Here is a 13,519-nt window from a genome sequence, read left to right on the forward strand (position 1 = left end):
CCACTGTACCACAATGCAGGCCCCTCTGTGTCCTTACAATTTTTGATTAGTTTATTAGAGAAAGAGATATGGAGGGGGAAGAGAGACAACTCCTGTCCACTGACTTACTTTCTAGATGCCCATAGAGGCTGGACTGTGCCAGAGGTAAAGCCAGGAGCCATGAACTCAGCCCAGTTCTCCCATGTGGGTGGCAGGAACCCAACTACTTGAACCATCACAACTGCCCCCAGTGTTTATATCAGCAGGAAACTGGAATCAGAAACTGAAGCTGGGATTCAAACCCAGTAACTCCATTATGGGGCACAAACATGTTAATTGCTAGGCTGTTTATTTTTTTAAGACAGTGGTTTTTAAAAAAATTTTATGTATTTCATCTACTTGAAAGGTAGAGTGACAGAGTTTGAGGAGACAGCTGTCCCACTCCTTGAAGGCCTACAACAGCTGTGGCTGGGCCAGGCTGAAACCAGGAGTCGGAAATGTCATCTGGGTCTCCTGTGTGGGTTGCTGGGATCCAAACACTTGAGCTATCACCTACTGACCCAGAATGCATTAGCAGGAAGCTGGATCAGAAGCAGAGGTACTGGGACTTGAACCGGCACTCTTTTTTATTTATTTATTTATTTTTAAGATATATTTATTTATTTGAAAAGCAGAGTTACAGAAAGGCAGAGGCAGAGAAATAGAGGTCTTCCATCCGCTGGTTCACTCCCCAGATGGCTGCAATGGTCAGAGCTGCGCCGATCCGGAACCAGGAGCCAGGAGCTTCTTCTGGGTCTCCCATGCGGGTGCAGGGGCCCAAGGACTTGGGCCGTCTTCTGCTTTCCCAGGCCATAGCAGAGAGCTGGATCAGAAACTAATGCCCATATGGGGTGCTGGCACTGCAGGCGGTGGCTTTACCTGCTCCGCCACAGCACCAGCCCCAAACCGGAACTCTTTAAGATGGGTTGCAGGTATGTCCCAAGTGGCAGTTGAACCTTCTGTGCCACATCATCCACCCCCATTTTTATAGTCTTTTTTTTTTTTTTTTTTTTGGACAGGTAGAGTTATATACAGTGAGAGAGAGAGAGAAAGGTCCTCCCTCCGTTGGTTCACTCCCCAAATGGCCGCCACGGCCGGCACTGCACCGACCAGGAGCCAGGTGCTTCCTCCCCGTCTCCCATGCGGTTGCAGGGGCCCAAGCACTTGGGCCATCCTCCACTGCCTTCCCAGGCCACAGCAGAGAGCTGGACTGGAAGAAGAGCAACCGGGACTAGAACCTGGTGCCCGTATGGGATGCTGGCGCTGCAGGCGGACGATTAACCAAGTGAGCCACGGTGCCAGCCCCCATTTTTATAGTTTTAACAGCACTTCTAATAACTCTTAATGTACTGACCTGTATGATACAAAGCAGCAAAGAGGAATACCTGTATTATTATGGTTCCAAGCAAATAAGTAACCCATCATGCCACAGAGAGAGCCATTTGTGTACTGGTCATTTCTGTGTCAGTAAACTGGATTAGATTCACCACTAGTAGCTGCCCTCTTACACAAAGTGAATAGTGATGGGGGCAGATAGGATCAGAACAGACAGTCCTGGAATAACTGGCATGCTCTCTGCTGTTGAGTTGATATCATGCCTCCTTGTGAGAACCACCCACTTGGGCTTGTCTGAGTCTGTATGGGATTTGTAAGCTGGAGAATAAGTTTAGATAATTTGTTGGAAATATGTTAAAACCAGAATAAAACATAGGGTAATTAGAAACTTACTGTAAAAGAAGTAAATGCCAGCATTTCTGCAGAATGAATAGAAACTCATATTCTCTTTCTGTTGATAAGGAAATAAGTTAATATCAGTACACTTCAAAGTTGACTACAAGTTGCCAAACTCTGGGCAAATTCTTCTCCTTTAAATTTAACCTAGCATGTTGGGTTAAAAGATAGCTAATCCTGGTAACAAAGAAAGATGGAAATGGTCATCGGCTGTGTGTCCAGGTGCCTGCCTAATTCCCCTCATAGAATGTACAGTCACCAGGAACCATGGCAACTGCTTCTTCAACTTCTGCCCTTCTGGACCAGAGCTGTCCAGCTTGCGGTGGAGGAGGTGGCAAGACTGGGGCCTTGGGTGCAGTCCCTCCTGGTGTTCTAGGCAGGGAGCTTGCCTGTGGGCACCTAGGCCTGGGTGATAGAGAAGCCACACAGGTAACTTTTTAAGTTCAACTTAATGAAGTGTAAATGAAGTTTAAAACTCAGTTTTTCAGTTGCCATAGATGATGGCCGACAGCTGCACCATGGACTACAGAACTTCCTGGCAACCTGAGGGAGCGTGTCCTTCAGCCAGCACTGAAGTAGGCATCAAGAGCCCTCAGGAGCTCAGGGTTTTATCCCCAAAACCTAGGATATTGTACTAGAATTATTTCTCAAAAATGTAAATCTATATTTGCTTCCTATGGTGATACAAATGCAAATTAGAAACCAAATGTTAATTTTGTTATTGACTTGAAATCTGAAAAACAGTTTCTGATACACTTTTTTCTTTCCCTCCTCTCAGGCATCATGATATTCCTTGGTTTAACGTCAAGCCTTTTGTGAGACTCTAAATCTTAACCTAAAAATGAAAAGCAGAGTGAGGTTCTTACCTGGAGCTCTGAGCTGCTGCTGATGGCAGAAACGGAATTTTCCTGCAGTTCACTTGTGACCCCCCAGATTGGCTCAGCCTGTGTTGTCCTGACCATGGATGGGATGTCAGCTGGCCAGGATGGCCTCTTGGAGGTCAGATCCAGCAGTGACACTTCAGCTTGCACCAAGGGCCCCTTGAAGCTCCCAGGCTCCCTAGAGCTGCTTGACCAGCAGGACAGAGCCCCACGTAAGTAGTCAGCTTGGTCTGTGTGCTGCTAACATTTAACAGGAGGACATGATGAACTTGTGTTTTGGAGGAGTACTGTGCTGTGAATTTCATTCATTCAGACTGTGTTGTAATCGATTGAGTATTTTTTCTCGGTTGGTGCTGACTTCAGGTCATGCTCGTACTGAACAGAGTAGTAGGAGTCACCTGGTTTTGTGCACCAGCTGGACTGGGCGGTGTGGTTTTCCCTGAAGGTGTCTGTGGGTTTTGCTGGCATGTTATTCCTTGTCTGAAATTCCGCCTTTCTGACTGGTTGGTTGCCAAAGTTCAATAACTGGAATTCAGAAATAGTCCAACAGAAATCTAAAGATTGTTCCCACGTTTTAATTTTAGCTGCTGAGCTATTCCTGCATCGGAAGGAAAGGGTGAATTATTCGCTCCGTTCTCACTCCCCTTGCCTGGTCAGGAGATACCAGTACAGTATGTGCTTTAAAATTACAGAGTAGGTATGCACTAATGTACTAGCAGAACTTATAATTTAATTCCTTTTAGAAATTTTTTATTCGAGAGACAGCAAGAATGAGACATAATGAGAGAGAGAGCTCCCACTTGCTGGTTCACTCCTCAGATGCCTGCATCAGTCAAACTCTAGTTGGGCTTGAAGCAGAGGACTCACTCTCGGTCTCCCACCTGGGTGCAGGAACCCAGTCACTTAAGCCATCCCTGCATTGGCGTGAAGCTGGAGTCATGAGTCTGAGCTGAAGCTAAATGTGGACCCCAGGCACTGTGGTGTGTGCCATGGCTTCCTAACTGCTGGCCTAATGGCTAAGCAAAATGCCTTCCTCTGCAATCTAACTCTCGGAAAATGAGGTTCCAGCACTTAGGATGGCCTTACGAATGATGGTGAATGCCAGCTGACGCTGGTAACTGCACTCATGCCTAGGATGGAGACACCTCAGACAGGCAGGGAACTAACTCTTAGATCTGCCGCTCAGGAGTGATATGCCTTTGAGAGAAACGCTTAATTTATTTTCGCTTCAATCTCTTCTGTTATCAGACAGAAGATTACTGGTACCTATGTCAGGGCAGTTGTGGGGGTTTAAAGAAGTGGTGCCCATGGAATTCCAAGTACTCAGTAACAGCCAAGAAGTAACTGTGGCTGTTTTTATCTACTTGTCACCCTCATCGTGTTTGTTTATCATTAGGATTGTGTTTGGAAACAGTCAAGTCTCATTGTCTATTGAATCTTTTGACTTCTAGATTTTTTTAAGTGCAGTGTGATGCTGTGTTAGGCACTTTTCATTACTGTGAAGAGATTTCTGAAGCAGGCTACTGTATTAAGAAAAGAGGTTTATCTTGCCTGACAGTTTTGGGGACTCAGAGTCACAGCAGCATGACACAGTCTCTGATGAGGGCACCCCTTCGTCATGTTGCATGTGGCAGGAGCATATGTACCTGTTTACAAAAGCCACCAGGATTCAGTCCTAGGGACTCTGCCTCTGAGCTCCATGGTCAGGTTCGGTTTCTACCCTCTTGCTTACTGTCATCGATAGAAGCCTTTGCTTGTGCTTTGGGGGCATGGACCATGTTCAAACTGTAGCAGACAGGAAGGATTAGAAACTGTCAGATCTGCCAGAAGGTGAAACTGACCCACTACACTGTGTCTAAAATGTGCCTACCCCCACTGCCCCATCAGTAGTGGAACCGAAGTGGGGCTGTCTGTCTAGGAGTACACAGTTGTCTCAGGGTACTGGTGGGCTCACCTGACTCTGCTTCCTGTTTTGGGTACTCCTGTTGATATTTCGGTTTTTCCTTTCAGGGAAGCAGAACATTCGGTAGCTGTATTAGCTAGGACTTAGAGTTGCAGGTGACAGAAATCCAATTTTAATTTGGGCAAATGGGGAATTCCTAGGATGCATACTGAAGGCATAGGACGCATAGGAAGGCAGGAAAAGACCAAAGTTCCTTTGGTTGTAAAGTCTGTCTTCCTTTTCCTCTTTTGACAAGGAGCTATCTTTTGTTGGTATATGAATCTTTCTGTGCATCAGCATGTTAGCAGGTGCGACTCAGTTTAATATGTGAGTAGAGAGGAGCTGTCTCTGGTTAAACTTGACATTTACCTGACAGATGGCCTTCAGGAAGAGGCACAGTTCTGAGCTCTGGGCTTTCATTCTGATCACCTAATCTACCTGTTTGCCTTGGATTTCTCATTAAAGAGGATAAACTTGGTCTTTAAAATGACTTTGGAATCAGCTCTTGTAAATATGAGGTGTGACTCTGTCAGCAAAGCGTGTTAGGAAAATTGTCAGATACGTTTTGTTTTAAATGTTTATTTTCATATACTTGAAAGTCAGAGTATCAGAGAGAGATTGGTCTTCCCGTTTGAAGGTTCACTCCCCAAATGCCCACAGTAGCTGGGCCTGGGCCAGGTCTGAGTTCAGAGCTGGGAAACTCCATCTGGGTCTCCCCACTTGGGTGGCAGGGACCCAAGTACTTGAGTCATCATCTGGTGGCTCCCAGGAGACATTATCAGAAAGCTGGATCAGGAGTAGAGTACCTGGAACTCAAACCAGCACTGTGCCACGTGTCAGCTGTGTTTGAAGCTTTTTTCCTGTTTTAAAGAAATAGACTCTTTTATATGATTTCTTACTGGTCTTATTTAAATGAAAAAGAAACATTACAGGATAAGACAGGCTGGGAAGTTCTGTGATCATGTCAGATCTCCCTGCTCTCGGGAAGAGAGTGTGGGACCTGTTGTAGTGAATGGATTTTTTGGGATGTGGAAATGCTCAAGCTCATGGATCTGGGTTCTCTGCAGTTCTGCTTTAGCTGCACATCTGAGAATGATGTGTTCTTACTGTTAAAACCACGGTGTGTGCTCTCTTTCCAGGTGTCACTGTCGAGGTAAACAGAGCTTCCAGTGAAGAAGGAAGCCTGCATGGACTTGGCCAAGATGGCCTTTGTCAGAACGGGCCAGCACTGCGGTTATCAGACCCTCCATTGCCTCTCCTCGACCCCACCACAAGCCCAGTGGGTCCTGATGCCTCTCCAGGTGTGGCTGGTTTCCATGACAACCTAAGGAAGTCTCAGGGAACTAGTGCTGAGGGCAGTGTTAGAAAAGAAGCTTTGCAGTCTCTCAGACTCAGTCTTCCTATGCAAGAAACGCAACTGTGTAAGCATCTGTTCCTGTGGCCCTTCCCTCCCTCTGCCCGCCAGGGTCATCAGCCCCTCAGGGTACATGCCCTGACCACCTACTCTGAGCAGTCTTGGCCCTCTGCCATCTTCCTACTGTGGTGGGCCTTGCTTCTAACGAGAGTGCAGATACACTTGGGTATTGAAACTTTCCTGATATCTGGTGTTGGTGGTGGTGCTAAGGTTCCCAGTGTTGAGGTCCTTTGATCCCAAGATGGTAGGTAGGCAGCAGTGGACGTCAGTCTTGACAGCTGTGCAGTTACATCAGAGGCTTTCTTTTGTGAATTGTTTTAGTCAGCATTTATTTTTTGCTGATGTCTGTGATTTAGGGGGGAATAACTGACAGACTGGCAGCCTGTAAGCCCCAGAAACCTTGAGACCTTTTTCAAACCCCGTTTTCCACGTCATATCACACATATTCTTTTCGCCTCCAACTCCCCCTTCAGTCCCTGGTTCCTAGCCTTTGATGGGCCATATTCTTACAAAAGCCTTTGCAGGCCTCCGTCAAACATAGCCAAGGTTTGGTTACTGGTTTATTGCTCATGTGGTTGTGTGTTTTTCACACTTAGTCTAATCACATGGAGAATTGTGCCCATTGCCTGGTACAGTCTGAATTCCTTCTCTCAAGACTGAGCATATCCTCTGGTAGGGCGGGGCCAGTTCTGCAGCCATCTGTTATCTGCTGTTTGTACTCCTTGGCCTGAGTGACCAGTGCCACCTTGAAAATCCTGGTGTGTCCCTCCCTGGCCTCCCACCCCCAACTATTTTTTCCCATCCTTCCATCATGTAGAAACTGTCTCTTCGTTTTGATACTGTAATGACCAAAGGTTCTGAGCACCTTTGTATTTGATTTTTTGACCATTTTAGCATTGTTCTCTTCAGAAGTTTGCATACTTTTCTTTTGGTTTATTTGCCTTTTTCTTTCAGGCTTAGTTTTGCCTGGGCTGTAATGTATCTTATTTTTAATGTTTGTTTTTTCATGTACTTGAAAGGCAGAGCCTCAGTGAGAGAAAGAGAGAAATCAGAGAGAGCCTTCATCTGCTGGTTCACTTCTCAAATACCTGCAACAGCCAGGGCTGGGCCAGGCCGAAGTCAGGAGCCCAGCACTCTGTCCAGGTCTCCCGTGTGGGTGGCAGGGGCCCAGATACTGAGCCATCGTCGGCTGCCCCAGGGTGCATTAGCAGGGAGCTCGACGGGAAGTCAATGTTCAGGGACTCAAACCAGCACTCTGATGGGGGATGTGGGCTTCTTAAGTGGCAGCTCACTACACCACAGTACCCTGCCCCTACAATGTGTTTTTAAACATTTCTGAAAATTAATTACTGACATAAAAGTCATGAGATATCATCGGAAAGTCTGGATTCATGATTCTACAGATCTGTGAGCTCATGAAGCAGCACCTACACGCTGCCCTGTCCTGGGGAGTATACACCTCCTGCACGGCATCGTGCATCATACTCCTGCTGCCATCCCCGAACCTGAGGCTGTGTGTTTCGTGCAGCTTGTCGTCCAACTTCAGTGTCTTGTAACTAAAATCCACCCATTCTGTTGACTTGAGTTACCCGCCAGGTGGTCACAAGTCCCTGAGTCACTGCTCAGAAGGTCAAGCTACCTGGACCACTTAGCTTTGTGCAAGGGTCTAGAGATCTTTCAGTGATAAAGTGCATGGATTAGTAATGATCATGGTGAATTCCTAGTGAACTTCTTGGTGACTGCTAAGGTTTTTGGGATTATTTAAAACAATAATTGTTTCCCTCCTCAGAATCCATGTCTAAAGAGGGTGCCGTGTATGAAAATCTGTGAGATTATTTCATGTATCTACTTTGGTCAGTGTCTAGGCCGTCTGGTGGTGTCTGGCAGGTATGTCTGCTGATGTATTAAAGAAGGATTTGCCACACACGCAGGATGTGAGCGTCCTGGGTTTGTAATTGCCATTTCTTTACATTCAATATTCAACCCTTTAATTATCCAAAATAAAAAGTTTGGGTTTTAGATGTTTTAATTTCTGGTTTTGGCTAAAATGGTATTCATTCCCCTTCCTGTCCTTGAGCATGAGTACAGAACTGGCATCTTGTCTGTTAGGAAAGGGACATAGCCAGCCTTGGCTCTCGTGGGCAGATTGCTGCTTAGCTGTCCTCTGCAGTGAGTCCTGAAGTCAGGCCATGCAGTGGTTTTGATCCTTGAGTAAATAATGTGTGGGCATTGCCAGCTTGTGGAAGAACTCTCGGTTTATAAAACCTTAGTATTATAACATGACCTTTTTTTCTAACTTTTATTTATTTGCATTTTATTTCAAAGGCAAAGAGCAAGAGAGAGAGAGACAGATGGAGCATTCCTATCCATAGGTCCAGTCCCCAAATGACCTCAACAGCCAGGGCTGGGTCAGGCTGAAGTTAGCTGAGAATTCTGTCTGGGTCTTCTACGCGGGTGGCAGGAACCCAAGTACTTGAGCCATCACCTGCTGCTTCTCAGGAAGCTCATTAGTGGAAAGTGAGGTTAGAAGCAGAGTAGCTGTGACCTGAACCAGGCTCTCTGACCAATGGGATGTGAGTGTCCCAAGTACCAGCTGAACTGCTATACCAAACACCCACCCCTATAAAATGACTCCTTCCTGTAGGAAATGAGATGACCTATGGGCCAATTCTTAACCCAGAGTAACTATCCATGAAACACACTTCATGTTGCTATCACATGAACACAGGACAGTCGTCCCCAAGTATAATTCCATTGTAACTGCTTTTGTACGCTCCTGGTGGCAAGGTCATGAGCATCTTCTGTAAGGCCAGGAAGCAGAGTTAGAGCGTGCTGAGATTTGAGGGTTCCTTTAAATTCCATTCTTTTTGTTATTAGAAAGCACTTGCTACCCATTTCCGGTCCTTGTAGCTGAATACCCGTAGTGGGTTGTATACTCTTGCATGAACAGAGATCCGTATTTTGGCAATGTATCTCCTGCAAGGTTGACCTCTCTGGTCAGTGGCCTGGACTCACAGTTTTCTCTCCATCTGGAAATTGTCCTCAAACTAGATGGCTATGAGATGTTTAGCTAAAACATGAAATAAGTGCAGGATGACCGAGCTCTTGTTCCCAATTTAGTCTTTGTGCCCTGCTACTTTGTGACTTTCTAAATGGACATTTCCCCACTGCAGGCTCTATGGAGTCTTCACCGCTCTTGGAGGAGGAAGAGCAGGTCCGACTGGAGGCTCGCAAGCGCCTGGAAGAGCAGCTCCAGCAATACAGAGTGAAACGCCAGCAGGAGCGCGTGAGTGTCCCTTCTGAGTGCTCCGAGAAGGCTTCTTGAGAGAGAGTCTGTCGTCAGGCAGCCTCCCTCCTGTGTACCCAGCAGGAGACTGACTCCTGCCCTGTCTGGTCCTACTTCCTTTGGAACAAGCCCATTTTATACTGAAGTCTACCATTAGAAAAGCAAAGAAAGTAACTACTTACCTACCCTTGCTCTCTGTACTTCAGCCACCGGTCTTCCAGCGTAAAAATTTTCATAAGCGACACATTCTGGTAAAGCTTTGCCATTGTCAAGTTGGTGATGTGTGCCCTGTCACACTTACTTGACTCGTCCATACAGTATGCTAAAATCAGTTTTGTTTAGATGTAAAGCTCTTATTACAGTGGTCATTAAAGAAGTCTTTTTAATCATGTGAGTGATTAAAAGGCAAGGAGTATGTATATGAAGACTGTTCTTTCACAGTTCTTCTGAGGATTTGAAGAATTTCAAATTAGATTAAAATTAAAGGTAAGCTAACTTTTTTTCCTAAGATTATTATTTATTTGAGAGGTAGAGTTACAGACAATGAGAGGGGGAGAGAGAGGTCTTTCATCCACTGGTTCACTCCCCAAATGGCTGCAATGGCCGGAGCTGTGCTGATCAGGAGCCGGGAGCTTTTTCTGGGTCTCCCTATGTGGGTGCAGTGAACCAAGGACTTGGGCCATCTTCTGCTTTCCCAGGCCATAGCAGAGAGCTGGATTGGAAGAGGAGCAGCTGGGACTAGAACCGGTGCCCATATGGGATGCCGGTGCTGCAGGTGGAGGATTAACCTACGTGCCGCCCCCAAGCAAGCTAACTTTTAAAAAGGGCTATCATGAGAGAGTTAGCAGTGGCAGTCTCCTTTAGAGGTCATTCTTTTTCTATTTTTTCGTTTTTTTTTTTTTTTTTTTTTTTTTTAGATTTTGTTTATTTGAGAGGTAGAGTTACAGACAGTGAGAGGGAGAGACAGAGAGAAAGGTCTTCCTCCCCTTGGTTCACTCCCCAGATGACCGCAATGGCCAAAGCTGTGCTGATCCAAAGCCAGGAGCCAGGTGTTTCTTCCTGGTCTCCTATGTGGGTTTAGGGGCCCAAGCACTTGGGCCATCTTCTGCTGCAGAGAGCTGAATTGGTAGAGGGGCAGCTGGGACTAGAACCGGCACCCATATGGGAGGCCGGCATCGCAGGCAGAGGATTAACCTACTGCACCACGGTGCCGGCCCCAAGGGTTAGCCATTCTTTTTCCCGGGAGGAAGGTGTTGCTTTGAAGGTGTTTATGTTCTGTACCTAATGTACAAGGAGCAGGCTTCAAGGCCCTGAGCAGAGGATGGCCTCATGCGTGGTCAGGGAGACTTGTGTGGGACCTCTTGAGACTGTGGCTTGCCTGAAACAATCAAAATGATAGTAGATAATCAGCAGTTATTCTATGTGAGGCGTTACCATACGTTTCCTACAACTTCATCTAATACAAACGTTACAACAACCAGGGGAAACAAGTGACACTTCAGAAGAGTAAACTGGGGGCCGGCGCTGTGGTGCGGTGGGTTAACCCCCTGGCCTGAAGCACCGGCATCCCATATGGGCACTGGTTTGAGTCCCGGATGCTCCACTTCCAGTCCAGCTCTCTGCTATGGCAGTGGAAGATGGCCCAAGTCCTTGGGCCCTGCACCCACATGGGAGACCCGGAAAAAGCTCCTGGCTCCTGACTTTGGATCGGCACAGCTCCGGCCATTTGCGGCATTAATCAGTGGATGGAAGACTACTCTCTCTGCCTCTCTCTGTGTAATTCTTACTTTCAAATAAATAAATAAATCTTAAAAAAGAAGAGTAAACTGAGCATCAGTGGTGAAGCACTTGCCAGAGGTGACTCTGGCCATGTGGCAAGTCGGGTGGTATCCACTGCAGGACTCATCCTGCAGAGTCTGCACTGCATTTCCCGGGTCCAGCCTGATTATCAGGAGTTAAATATAAAATTCCAAATTTGGAAATTTAAGATTTTTTTCCATTTTAAAAACTTGTATATCTAATACTGTGTGAAGAATTTTATCTGGGGCCAGCGTTGTTATGTAAGAGGTTGAGCTGCCGTCTGGATGGATATGCTGTGTTTATCAGTCTATCTAAAGAATGGTTTGAGGATGCTGCTTGTTAATTTTAAATTATATTTTAAATAATTTTTTTTATTTTTGTTTCCTTTTCAGTCCAATCAACCAACAAAAATGAGACTTTTTAGCACACTTGATCCTGAGCTCATGTTAAACCCAGAAAACTTACCAAGGGCCAGTACCCTGGCTATGACAAAAGAATATTCATTCCTACGCACCAATGTCCCTCGGGGGCCAAAAGTGGGCAGTTTAGGGCTCCTGGCACACCCTAAGGAGAAGAAAGGTTCAAAATCAAGCAAAATACGATCTCTGGCTGATTACAGAACTGAAGACTCAGATGCTGGGAGTCCTGGTGGGAGTGTCCCAGCTAGTGATTCTACCAGGGCCTCCCTGAGGCCAAACAGAAGCAGTGCAGTGGCCCTTGTATCTGAGATCAGCCTGGCTCCTGAGACTGACGACCATCTGGAGAACGCCTCCCTGACAGGAGACAGCGTGTCTGAGGCGGATGGGAACGAGAGTGACAGCTCCTCGTACAGCAGCACCTCTGCTCGCAGGACCTGTGCTGCTCTGGTGAGCCCAGTGGGCACACAGGAAGCTTCCTATGTGATCAACGGACAGGAGATTGCTGCAGATGTCCTGGGCCAGTTCCCCTCCATTAAGGATGTACTCCAGGCTGCTGCTGCTGAACACCAAGATCAGGGACAGGATGTCAACGGGGAGGTGCGGAGCCGAAGAGACAGCATCTGCAGCAGGTGAGGGCAGTGGGCAGGCAGAGGCGTGGCCTTAGCCCTTGCTCTCTGGACCCTGGCTGTGAAATGTTGCTTTTCTTTCCTAACCAGCGTTTTGCCCATACACAGTCCTGTTGCTTCATCAGAAATAGACCTCATCAGTGAGTGTCTGCACAGATACTTCTGTGTGCTGCTTCCCATGAGACTGCTCGGACTGGGGCATGGCTGGTGATGCTGGCTGCGTTGGCAGCAGTGTTCAGTGGTGGGTGGCGCTGGTGTAAGCTTTAGCCTTCCTCTTCAGTACAGAGGGAAAGTGATGCTCGCCCTGTTTTCCCACCACCTGATCTTTGTGCCTTTGTTCTGCAGTATATCCATGGAAAGCTCTGTTGCTGGAACTCAGGATGAAATGTTGCAGGTTCTTAAAGAGAAAATGAGACTTGAAGGACAGCTGGAAGCTGTATCGTTGGAGGCTAGTCAGGTAATGGATGTTTGGTTGATGTTTAAATGTGCCAAGTCTGAGAAGAGTATGTATTTCCTCTTTGTTGGGTAAAGTTTCACAGATGTCATTAAGAATAAGCCATGCTGGCCTTGCCAAAAGTTCTGTATCCTTCCATGTTTTGTCTGCTTGGTTTGTCAGCCTCCCAAAGAGAGGTGTCTTTGGGATGACATTGTGGTGCAGGGAGTTAAGCCACTGCTTGTGCTGCTGGCATCCCATATCAGAGTGCCAGGACTCTCTTTCTGATCCAGCCCCCTGCTAATGGCCTGGGAAAACAGTGACAGATAGCCCAAGTACTTGGGCCCCTGCCACTCACGTAGGAGACCCAGGTGGATTTCCTGGTTCCTGGCTCCTGCTTTAATGGCCTGGCCCAAACCTGGCTGTTGTGGCCATTTGGGGAGTGAACCAGCAAATGGAAGATAATTTCTCTCTCTCTCTCCTCTCCTCTTCTGTTTCTCTGCCTTTCAAATAAATAAATGAATATTATTTTTCTTTTTTTAAGATTTACTTTATTTGAAAGGTAGAGTTACAGAGAAAAAGAGGGAGAAACGGAGAGAGGGAGAGAGATCTTCCATCCACTGGTTCACTCCGCAATTGGCCGCAATGGCTGGAGCTGAGCCAACCCGAAGCCAGGAGCCAGGAGCTTCTTCTGGGTCTCCCACATGAATGCAGGGGCCCAAGCACTTGGGCCATCTTCCTCTGCTTTCCCAGGCACATTAGCATGGAGCTGGATCTGAAGTGGAACAGCTGGGACTCAAAGCAGCACCTGTACAGGGATGCTGGCACTGCAGGCAGCAGCTTTACCCGCTACACCATAATGCCAGCCCCAATAAATAAATCTTAAAAAAAAAAAAAAAAAAAAAAAAAAGAAGTGTCCTGCTCTGCTCTGATGGTTCATGTGTCAGTTTTCCCTGTGTCTCCATCCAG

General features: G+C 46.8%; 1 protein-coding gene across 8 annotated transcripts in view; it reads left to right on the forward strand.

The window, feature by feature from the left end:
• Positions 1-13,519, forward strand: part of GOLGA3 (golgin A3) — a 50,589-nt gene that overhangs the window by 4,039 nt on the left and 33,031 nt on the right. For 4 of the 8 annotated variants that reach the window (XM_062182239.1, XM_062182235.1, XM_062182237.1 and 1 more), the window contains 5 exons: positions 2,528-2,842; positions 5,712-5,993; positions 9,160-9,272; positions 11,465-12,120; positions 12,463-12,574. In XM_062182239.1, the coding sequence (XP_062038223.1) occupies positions 2,638-2,842; positions 5,712-5,993; positions 9,160-9,272; positions 11,465-12,120; positions 12,463-12,574 (1,368 nt within the window). In that variant the 5' untranslated portion in view covers positions 2,528-2,637. Of the gene's footprint in view, positions 1-2,527; positions 2,843-5,711; positions 7,934-9,159; positions 9,273-11,464; positions 12,121-12,462; positions 12,575-13,519 lie in introns of those variants that run through there. The other 4 variants (XM_062182238.1, XM_062182240.1, XM_062182241.1 and 1 more) reach the window with 4 other exon arrangements.

Source organism: Lepus europaeus, chromosome 23, assembly GCF_033115175.1.
Source record: "Lepus europaeus isolate LE1 chromosome 23, mLepTim1.pri, whole genome shotgun sequence".
Lineage (NCBI taxonomy): Eukaryota > Metazoa > Chordata > Mammalia > Lagomorpha > Leporidae > Lepus > Lepus europaeus.